Source organism: Leptonychotes weddellii, unplaced genomic scaffold (genome assembly GCF_054177405.1).
Source record: "Leptonychotes weddellii isolate Sample4059 unplaced genomic scaffold, ASM5417740v2 HiC_scaffold_1703, whole genome shotgun sequence".
NCBI lineage: Eukaryota > Metazoa > Chordata > Mammalia > Carnivora > Phocidae > Leptonychotes > Leptonychotes weddellii.
Window position 1 is genome coordinate 2,833 of NW_027753574.1, and position 11,234 is coordinate 14,066.

The window sequence follows — 11,234 nt, forward strand, 5'->3', positions numbered from 1 at the left end:
TCTTCTCATGTGCCCAAACATTAGCAAATTAATCTCATTCTTCCTGGCATTACAGTAGATTGTCCCCTTGTCACTCTGTTTAGGTTACACATTTCTTGAGAATAAGGAACATGTCTGTGTCATCACTGCATGGTCCATAATATTGGGCATGGATGGCTCTGTGCTAAATAAATAATAATATAGACTACTTTGGTTAAAAAGCAGCCTTCTCTCTGTAGTTGTCAAATAGATTTTCCTCCACCTCCTTTCTAGCAAGAGATTTTTGCCTTGGGGCGCCTGGGTGGCTCAGTCAGTTAAGCATCTGCCTTCGGCTCAGGTCGTGATCCCAGGGTCTTAGGATCGAGCTCCACATCAGGCTCTCTGCTCAGCGGGAAGCCTGCTTCTCCTCTCCCTCTGTCTCCAGCTCTGCTTACTTGTTCTCTCTCTCTATATCAAATAAATGAATAAAATCTTAAAAAAAAAAGATTTTTGCCTTGTTGTAAATGGAGTCCAATGAAGCCATACAACTAGAACTTCCTTATTCCCCTCTTTCTCACCTCCAATCTCCCTGTCTCCATTCTAGTCTCTGAACAAGTGTTCCTTTTTATAACCAAGTCTGACAATCTCTTTCTTTGGATTCCATTAAGAATTCTGGGGGTAATTTCTTTTTTCTTCTTGTTATGTTCAATTTCTCCCATGTACAGATGCCTTCCACTTGACTGAGAAACTTGTTAAGGTCTTTCCTTTTTTTTTTTTTCCCTTTCAAGTTTTTAAATTCTAGTTAGTTAAAAAAAAAAAATTTTAGTTAGTTAACATATAGTGTAATATTGGTTTCAGGAGTAGAATTTAGTGATTCATCATGTACATATAACATCCAGTGTTCATCACAATAAGTGCCCTCCATAATACCCATCATCCATTTAGCTGTTAAGGTCTTTCTTAAAGGTAACTTATCTTTTGTGTGGCTTTTTGCTCAAGTTAGAGTCCCATCTTTTCCCTTGTTTTCACTTCTAACATTCTTGAGGGACTGTTTATATCTACTGCCTTCGTTTCTAATACTCTATGTCCCAATGAAGGTTGTTGGTGCTCCACTAATTACAAAACAAAATTATCCTTCTTATATTTTATCCTCTTGAACATTTTTAAAGAAGATTGTATTTATTTATTTGAGGGGGTGTGGAGAGGGACAGAAAAACAAGCAAAATCCCACTGAGCGGTAAACCCATCAGGGACTCAATCCCAGAACCCTGAGACCATGACCTGAGCCAAAGTCAGATGCCTAACCAACTGAGCCACCCAGGAGCCCCCCTCTTGAACATTTTTGCAGCATTTTATTCTTTTGAGAATCTTCTCTTCATTTTCTTTTTTTGTGGCCCTCTCTTGGTTTATAGGAAATCATACGGTCCAGGTGGTTCTCAATCTCTTCTATTTCTTCTCTGATAATCCCGTCATTCACTTCTCTTAAGGCAAAAGCTTCAGAACACTGTCTACTTTCTGCTTTAGTTGCACACTCTGTTGGCAATGTCAGCCACCCCATAGGAGAAGAGACTTGTTGGTTAAAAGATAGCGGAATGTATAATAAACAATCTGCATAGTTCTTCTAGGACCACATACTATGTACACTATTTTAAAAAAATTTTTCTCACAGTCCATTTCCCACATACCTTAGACTACCATCAGTGATTCTGCAGGTAAACAATTCTTGAGTGGTATACACGACTTTATGAAAGTAGTCTACCCAGCATCTAATGATGTAAAACTCTTCTATCATGATTGGTTAACAGCGTGAAGAGTTTCCAATCCGAGGAAACCAGAAAGGTATTCATACTCTTCATAAATATTTTTTGACTGAGTTTTGTGGGGGTAAGCCCCATTCTGAAGAAGTTGATGATTTTACCGTCTAATTTTTAATTTTTCCTTCCAGAATGAGTTCTGGGAGGGTTCCATGGATGGTGGCTCTGCTAGTGAATGTAATCAGACTGGATTCCTCCATGACTCACATTAGAAACTCTCCAGGTAAGAACAGAGCAAATTTTTTTCAGGTGTGTATGCAAGAATGGGCATGGGGGAGGGATGCTTTCCCCTGTAGGTCCAGGCTGCAGACCAGACTGAAATGGCTTCTGGCTTCAAAGTGTTCTTCCCTTTGAAATTAAAATATGCCTCCCCTCTTTACCACACACAATGGACTGCTGGGAAAAGGGACTTCCTGTACCAGCGCTGCAGCTTCAAGGAGTAGGGTGGTAGGAAGAAGGGAAACATTTTGTCTTGCTTAGAGTCCTTATTGTACCAATGTCAGTCTCAAGAACTGTATCAACTGGGGCCAGTCTGAGAATAGTTGCCATTTTTCCAGACAGGAGTTTGCTTTGATGATTGCAACTGTTTTTACATTTATCCAACTGGGATACATGTGGACAAAAGAAATTGGAAACACAGGTTTCTTCTTTTGGCATTTATTAACCCCAGTTTTTAGAAATAAGAGAAGTTGAATGCATCATGCCTGTCCTCAGGTTCCTGGTATTTATTGCTGTTATTTTTCTAGCCGAGGAGATGGGCTGTGCGAACACGAGGCAGTATTACACCCTGAAAACATATTTATCAGTAGAAAACAGGATATAATGCACTAAAAACAGAGCCTGTTTAAACGTCAAAGTTTCATTAAACACAAAAGAGGAACAAACCTGGGAGGGTGGGCTGGGTAGGAGAGGATCGTTATTCTCCCAGAATAGAAACCTCTCTGAGCTTATAATGTCTATTAAACAACACAAATGAAGAAAATAAAGTCAATAATTTTCTTTTTCTGATTTAAACTGTAAGAAGGAAGAGCACTGGAGGTTAGAGGTGACTTTAGCTGGTAAGAGCTGATCCAAGAAGGATGCTGCGGTCCTTAATGCTCAGCTCAGTAGTTCCTGGAGGAGGCCTCTGAGTTTAGAAATGAAAGCAAATTTACAACTCACGATCAGTAACAATTACTCTTCAACCCTTAACTTATGCCATTTCTGCAGGGAGACCTTTTTTGACCAACCTGCCTTATCAACCCATTTGAATTTCCTTTTATTTTTGTTGTTCTCGAGTGCATACAGAGAATTGCATCAATCCTACCCAGTGAATTCACAGCACTTGGCAATCATTTGTCCTCACAAGGACTCTCCTCTTTCGTGGTCTGCGTTTCCACACCCTCCTTTCCTTACAGATCCATTCTACTGTGTCTGGTGTGTCTTTACAAGACTGGTCTTTACAAATATTTAGCATTGTTTTTCATGTGTATTTTAAAACTTTAATAAACGTCATTGTGCTTTGAATCGCATTCTGCTTTTTTTTTTTTGTCACTTAACACTATGCTTTCGAGCTCTGCTTCAGTGTTGTTTTCAATGGAAAGCAGGTCAGGGAGGGGAAGTGGTTCTAGGTACAACTACTGGATATAGAACTAGTACTCAGATCAACTGAAACATAACCCGGGGCTGTTTACCAATTTGTCACTTAAAATTTTTCAGATCTTTAAATCTATGACAGGTATCATGGTGTCTTAGTCCATTCTGGCTGCTGTTACAAAATACCTCAGACTGGGTGGCTTATAAACAACAGAAGTTTATTGCTCACAGTTCTGGAGGCTGGGAAGTCCAAGATCAAGGCGTCAGCATGGCTGTGTTCTGGTGGAGACTCTCTTCCTGGTTCCTAGGTGGCACCTTCTCCCTGTGTCATGTGGTGGAAGGGTCTTGGGATCTCTCTGGAGCCTCCTTTATAAGGGCTAATCCCATTTGTGAGGGATGGCTCCACACTCATGACCCAAGCACCTCTCAAAAGCACCTCCTACTGATAACATCACCTTCGGGGGTTGGGATTTCAACACATGAATTTTGGGGGAGGGGCACAAACACTCAGACCAGAGCACGCTGTGTGCTCAGTGAATAAGAATTATACTTTTTCTTACCAATGAGGACAGATTACATAATTTTTGAGTGTTAAATTACATTGAAGAACATGAGCAGAGTAGACCTTGTATGAAAGAATACGTAGCTCAGACTAATCACTATCAACATTAGTAAGGTGCTCTGAAAGTAGAAAATCATAATGGACAATGGAATTAGGTATTTTTTTTATTCCACCTTTAATGGCACTATTTCATGTAAAACCCCCCAAAGAAGGTTTAAGCTAACCGTATATTCCCTATCACCATGTTCTTGTAGCTACTGGAATGGTAGGTATGTTGCCAATGATGCTGATGATAATATTACCCTTTGAGTCATGGATTAGTATTATTTTACTTCACACCAACAAAATTAATGAAATCATTACCTTATTAGAGCCAGCAGAGGGGTGAGTTCTCTAAGTAAGAGTGCAAGGGGAAAGATCCAAAAGAAAATTCTTGGAGAAAACCCATAGTGGGTGAAAAGTAGAAGGGAAGTTAGTTTCACATCAAAATGCTTACCTAGTTTGCATTTCTTTGTCGTCCCTGTCACCCCCCTCCCCCCGCCATCACTCCTTCACTTCACCCCAGAAGGAATGTATAGAATGCACCTGCTAAGGACAGGAGTACTATTGAATTATTTCGTTTGGGGATGGATGTTTTCGACTTGATAACAAGGGGAGTTAAAACCTTGGGCTTCTGAAAACTTGGCTTGGAGAAACCAGCCGTGTCAGCAAAACACGAACGGTCAAAAAGTATTTGCGGAATGAATGTTTATGTCTCTTGGGACTCTCTCTTTGGCTTGCCTTTTTTAGGTTACATGTCTTCTGTTTGGCTGGCCCAGTAGCATGGGCCTCAGGCTTCTTTCCACAACGGATGTCTCTTTGCTAAACGGAACTAGGGTGGGGCCCAGGGGAAAAGAGGCTACCTTGACCTATTTACTGAGGTCAAAAGCCTCCTCAAATCCATGTGGTCTGGCATAATTTACCATGTATGGTTTCCTAAAAGTGGGGTTGGTTTACAGTCTTTTTTGTTGTTGTTTTCTAGAAGATTTTGTGATTCAAGCAAAGGCTGACTGTTACTTCATCAATGGGACAGAGAACGTGCAGTTTGTGGTGAGATTTATTTTTAACTTGGAAGAGTATGCACGTTTCGACAGCCATGTGGGAATGTTTGTGGCATTGACAGAGCTGGGGAAGCCTGATGCTGAGCTGTGGAACAGTCGGCCGGATATACTGGAGAGGAGTAGAGCTTCTGTGGATGCCCTCTGCAGGCATAACTACAGGCTGGGTGCACCCTTCACTGTGGGGAGAAAAGGTGAGGTGGAAGGTGAGGTCTGGTGGGGTTCAGGAATCTCCCACACGTGAACCTGACCATGGGCTTTACTTCCTTATGATAGGCAATTTCCTGCTTCAGGATCAATGGCTTATGAGCAGGAGAGTCTGTATATATGTTCCGTCCCCCCCAGTTGTGATGCACTCATTATCCTCACAGGTCAGGTCACTGTGGTCTTGGTCCCAGACCCCCGAAGTTCTCAAGGACTTTAAGTCACGGTGGGCTCTCAAGCAGAAGGGGTAATTGTGGGAGTCTCTGATAAGGCCTAACTCCTCCTTGGGGCATTGACATACCCAGTTTCTGAGTCTTGGGGGCAGAGATTTCTTCCCATTTCCAATTTCCACTTGGGTGGTATGAGATGGAGATTAGCGGCAGAGATAGTGTCTCAAGGAACCTGTCCTGGCTTGGTGGTTTTCCTTCACAACGTCTCATTGTTCTCTCCCCTCCCAGTACAACCAGAAGTGACAGTGTATCCAGAGAGGACCCCGTCCCTGCAGCACCACAACCTGCTGCTCTGCTATGTGACCGGTTTTTATCCAGGGGACATCAAGATCAGGTGGTTCCGGAATGGGCAGGAGGAGAGTGTCGGGGTCGTGTCCACTGGCCTTATCAGGAATGGAGACTGGACCTTCCAGACCATGGTGATGCTGGAAATGACTTCTGAACTTGGAGATGTCTACACCTGCCTTGTTAATCATCCCAGCCTGCTGAGCCCTGTTGCTGTGGAGTGGAGTGAGAATCAGCTTCTTGTACTCTCTGGGTCTGACTCAGGGTGATGCTGCCTCAGCAAAGGGCTGTGTGACCTCCACATTCATCTTGGTCCCAACACTCATTCTTCTTTCCCCTGATCTGGGGGAGTCATGGAAATCGAGGTCCTTGGGTTAGGGTGGGAAAAGACATGGCAGATATCTATGCTTGTATCTTCCAAGAAATAAGGAGGTCTAATCACCTCATCACTTACTTCCAACTGTGGGAACTAGTGTCCTCTAATACTTTGTCTTAGTAGGTTATGGGACATTCTTGTGGGCTGCAAGAATCAGTTACAGAAACTCCGTGGGTGCAAACCTTGGCTTCAAAGAACCATTTCTAAATGTATTTCTTTTCCCAATAGCATTTGATTTGGTGTCCAGTACAGGCTCTGGGATTCCAGGAAGGCACACCAAATATTGGGAGCTTTTTACTAATTTTAAGACCTGCTTCCCATAGGAGCTCAGTCTGCATATTCTTGGAGAAAGATGCTAAGTGGAATTGCAGCCTTCCTGCTTGGGCTGATCTTCTTTCTGGTGGGGACTGTCATCTGCCTCAGGGCTCAGAAAGGTAAATGAGCTTCTCAGGAGTCCCCCGCCACCTGCCCCATGGCTTCTCGCACTTCCCACTTCCCCTAATTTCAAAGATGCAAGGCAGAGAAAGCTCATTGTACTTCTCAGGAATCGCCAGGATAGTCCTTTCTGAAGCCAGAAACATTTGGGGTGGGGGTCAGCAGAGATGGAGTTCTGATATTTCAGGTCACTCCCCACCCTTCAGGATAATCACAACATTTGGTCCTAATGAGAGGCATTCTGTTTCTTGCTCTCATTCCAGGATATGCGGAGACTCAGTTGTCTGGTGATGAGGTAATGTCTTCTTCCTTGTCTTTGGGTGGCTGATTGTTCTCCCAATGCTTTGGCCAGAGGGAGACATCTTGGGGATAGGATGTAAGGTTGGCTCTGGCTGGGTGGCCCTGGGTGCATTCTCTCTAGAATGGGAGGGTGGGGTCCCTCCTGAGACCCTGATCACTGTCCCTGTAGGTCTCAAGCGCAGTTCCTTCACCACAACCATGCTAAAGTCCCAACGAAAGCTTCTTGCCCTGGAGCCTGAAGTAGTACCGAGGGGCTTGAGCCCAGGACTAAGGGAGCCCTGTGAGTTACCCTCACATCTTCTTCTTTCCAACTGTGCTCTCCATTGTCTCCAGAAGACAAACGCGCAGAGGCAGTTTCTTTTTCATTGTTTTTTATTACCTTTTTTTTTACTGTAAAATAAAACTGAGATACCGATAACCACACAAAATGTAGAGTTTAATGAATTATTTAAGGCAAAACCCCTGTAATCACCACACAGGTCAAGAAATAGAACTTTACCAGCCATGCAGGGGTCTCCATGTACCTCAGACCCATCAAATCCCCCCTCCATCCTCTCAAAAGTAATCCTATTCTGACTGTCAGAGTAACCACTTTGTTGTATTTTTTTATTCCCTATTCACTCAAGTCTGAATTTATGACAACATAGCTTAGTTGTCCTTTGTGTCTCATACTTTACTGGTTTCTTCTGCATCCCTTTCCCTCCCTTATGATTAATATTTTGAAAAGCCTAGGGCATTTGACCTGCAGAGTTTCCCACAGTCTGGATTTTACCAATTGCATGCACCTGGTGCAGTTTAGCACGTCCTTGTGTCCTCTGCATTTTCTGCAAGTTGGCATCTGGATGCAGAGGCTGGATAGACTTAGGTTTAATTTCTTTGGCAAGTCTATAGGCGGCAGTGTGTTTTTTCACCATGAGGCACAGACCGTCCAGTTGTGTCTCTTTTTATGGTGCTGTCACTATTGGTGCTTATTGCCTAGGCCCTTTCATTCACTGGGGGCTGCAGAATGGGGATATCCTCATTCTGTCATTCCTCTTCATTTATATGCTTTATTGCTTCCGTAAGGAGACACTTCCCTTCATTTACTGGTGGGTTGCCCAGTGGTATAGTGGAAAGAAAGGATCAGTGTTTAACTCTTTATCTTTATTAGTTTTCCAGCTAATTTGGTTCCTACTATTATCCAAAGATGAGCAGTTAGGTTTTACTTTTTGTTTTTTGTATCATTATAAGCTCAAGGATTTGAATGTATGCAATGGATTTTAGCTCATGGCAGTTTTTAGCCATGAGTTCAATCGTATCACCTTAGGTGCATGGAAACTTCCTCAAGTGGCTCCAGAGTCCTTTTGACACAGTCTTTTGATAGTTTCTTTGTTATCTGTTATATGACAAGATGTTCTGTACATCTCCTGCCCAGACCTGCAACCAGCTATTGTTTTAGAAAGCCCTGGCTTCTTTTAGTGGGAAATGTCACTAAGACCATAGTGTGGAGTTAGGAGTTCATCATTTTATCAGGTCTTTCTGGTGGAAACAAAATGTTTTTGTGCAATATTCATATTTATAGAAGTATAAAATTTATGTATCTATAAATAAAAAGTTAATCCCTTCTATATTACACTTGTGTCTCCTTTCTTCCACACAAACAAAGACACAGGGATACATACAATTAGAATATCCACCCATACTCACTTGCTTTTACCAAATGAATGCACACAGCTGTCTGAGGAGAATGATACTCATACTACAACCACCAAAATGATAACTGAAAACAGTTAATATTCCTTTTGCTTTGTTCTCACCATTTTTCCTTCTTATAGTTATCCTATATCTAGATTAATGGATCACATACCATTACACAGGATACTTGCTCCCTTTTTAGTCTTAGTTCTGTGAGTAATAACATGTTTAATGCTGACTACTATTCCTTATGTCAGTGTCCCTTGAGTGCAGTGGTTCTCAAGTTGTGGTCTGTGGGCTCCAGGAGGTCCTTGAGACCTTTTTGCGGGATCTGCAAGGTCAAAACTTTTTTTTATAATAATAATAAGATCTTATTTGCTCTTTTCACTGTATTTGTACTGGTGATGCAAAATCTACGGTGCGTAAAACTTTTGGTGCCTTAGTGCGAATCCAGGCAGTAACACCAAACTGTACAAGTAGTCATGGTATCCTTGGCTGCCATGAAAAATCCTCAAAAAGACCAGTTTCACTTAAAGATAGCCTTGATAAAGCAATAAAAATCATTAGCTTTACTAACTTTTGAATCTCAAATAGGCATCTTTTTAATACACGATGTGACAAATTAGCATTTCTGCTGCAAAGTGATGGAAAGACATTTATCTTGTGAAAAAGCACTGTGTAATTGCTTGAGTTGTGGGTAAAACTAGCCTTCTCTTCTCTTTCGAATGGACTGTCATTTTTCTTGAAAGAGTGACTGACAGACACACTATGGTTATTATGCCTTGGGTGTGTTTGGTAGACATTTTCTCAAAAATAAACAAAAGAAGCCTGTCACTTCAAAGAAAATGATATTGACAGTGAAAATCAGTTTTCCAGAGAAAATTAAAATCTTGGAAAATTTGTGTTTGCCACAGCTTCCCAATAATAAAGATTATTTGGATGAGATTAATGGTGATATTACCAAATATGATCTTTTCATATTGTTTAGTGAACTGTGTCAATGTTTTGGAGATTGGCATAATCCTGTGAACCTCTTTCCAAATGATCAATGCATGATACTGCAAAATTATCATGGTTAGAAGGTCCAAAGTACAAGGTAGACCAATGAATTTTAACATAACAGAACATGAAAAGATCATTGATAAGATTTCAGATTCCACACTGCAACTAATTTGTAAAAATCTACCATTTGTTGAGTTTTAGTATCTTATCAAAGAAGAATATACACAGTAACGGAAAGGCTATTAAATTTCTTCCCCTCTTTCCAGCTACCTATCTGACTGAGGCCACATTTTCTTCATGTGTTTTAACCAAAACATATTCAGTCTGTAAAAATATATTGTTACAGACTGAATGTAGAAGAATATATGACCAAGTGAGTCATAACTAAGTGAGACATTAAAAAGATTTTTTAGGGGCACCTGTGTGGCTCAGTCGATTAAACCTCCAGCTCTTGATTTTGGCTCAGGTCATGATCTCAGGGTTGTGAGATTGAGCCCCACATGGAGCCCCACATGGAGCTGTTTGGGATTCTCTCTCTCTGTCTCCCTTTGCTCCTCCCCCCACTCAGGTGTGCTCTTTCTCTCTCTTAAATAAATAAATCTTTAAAAAGATTTTTTAAAATGTAAAAGAATTCCTTTTCTCTCACTATTTTTTCTGTGCTATAAAATATAGCTACTTTTCATAAATATGTTATTTATGTTAACATGTCATGGGTTTATTACTGTTATTTAAATGAACAAATAAATATTAAAAGTTTTTCAGTTTTAATTTCTAATATGATAAGTGTTGCTTGACATAACCCACATAAACTAAAGCTCTTTGGAGTTCCCAGGAATTCTTTTTTTTAAAGATTTTTTTAATTTATTTGAGAGAGAGAGAAAGTGAGCATGAGCATGGGGGAGGGGCAGAGGGTGAAGCAGACTCTACGCTGAGCGGGGAGCCCGATGCAGGACTCGATCCCAGGACCCTGGGATCCTGACCTGAACCAAAGGCAGACGCTTACCTGACGCAGCCACCCAGTAATTACTGGAGTTCCCAGTAATTCTTAAGAATGCAAAGGGAGGGGCGCCTGGGTGGCTCAGTTGGTTAAGCGAGCCTTCGGCTCAGGTCGTGATCCTGGAGTCCCGGGATCGAGTCCCACATCGCGCTCCCTGCTCGGCCGGGGGTCTGCTTTTCCCTCCGACCCTCTTCCCTCTCGCGCTCTCTGTCTCTCATTCTCTCTCCCTCAAATAAATAAATAAAATCTTAAAAAAAAAAAAAAAGAATGCAAAGGGATCCTGACACCAAAAGCTGTGAACTACCCATATAATCATTGTGGTTGTCTAAAGCTCTTTCTCTAGTTGCTTGCTAGGAAGATCTTATACTTAATAGTTTGAAAGTCAGTTTTGCTGGATATAAAAACTTTGGTTCCTATTTTCTGGTCTTGAGTACCTTAATAATGTTTCTACATTTTCATGTAACATTGTTATCAAAACATATGATGATAATCTAATTATCGAGTCAGTTATTGTTTTGGCTGAGATGCCTAGGTAGTGCTTTCGTTTTCCTTAATGTTCAGAAATTGTATTAGAATACATCTTGGTTTTGGTCATCTGGGTTGAGGTTCTCAAGTAAGCCATATTCTCTCTCTTTTTTTTTAAAGATTTTATTTATTTATTTATTTAGAGTGAGAGCATGGGGGAGGGGCAAGGGAGAGGGAGAGAAAGAATCTCAAGCCGACTC

At 41.4% G+C, this 11,234-nt stretch overlaps 1 protein-coding gene across 1 annotated transcript; it reads left to right on the top strand.

The window, feature by feature from the left end:
- Positions 1 to 1,813: 1,813 nt before the first annotated feature.
- On the top strand, positions 1,814 to 8,443 carry LOC102748462 (HLA class II histocompatibility antigen, DO beta chain). The gene is made up of 6 exons (XM_006738046.3): positions 1,814 to 1,995; positions 4,931 to 5,200; positions 5,669 to 5,950; positions 6,425 to 6,535; positions 6,800 to 6,831; positions 7,006 to 8,443. The coding sequence occupies exons 1-6, from the start codon at positions 1,905 to 1,907 to the stop codon at positions 7,039 to 7,041; spliced, it is 822 nt and encodes a 273-aa protein (XP_006738109.1). The 5' UTR covers positions 1,814 to 1,904; the 3' UTR covers positions 7,042 to 8,443.
- The last annotated feature ends 2,791 nt before the right edge of the window (positions 8,444 to 11,234 follow it).

Coding starts and splice junctions, on each gene's coding strand:
- LOC102748462 (XM_006738046.3), top strand. CDS start 1,905: ATGAGTTCTGGGAGGGTTCCATGGATGGTGGCTCTGCTAGTGAATGTA. Junction 5,201..5,668: donor CTTCACTGTGGGGAGAAAAG/GTGAGGTGGAAG, acceptor CTCCCCTCCCAG/TACAACCAGAAGTGACAGTG. Junction 5,951..6,424: donor CCCTGTTGCTGTGGAGTGGA/GTGAGAATCAGC, acceptor TGCTTCCCATAG/GAGCTCAGTCTGCATATTCT.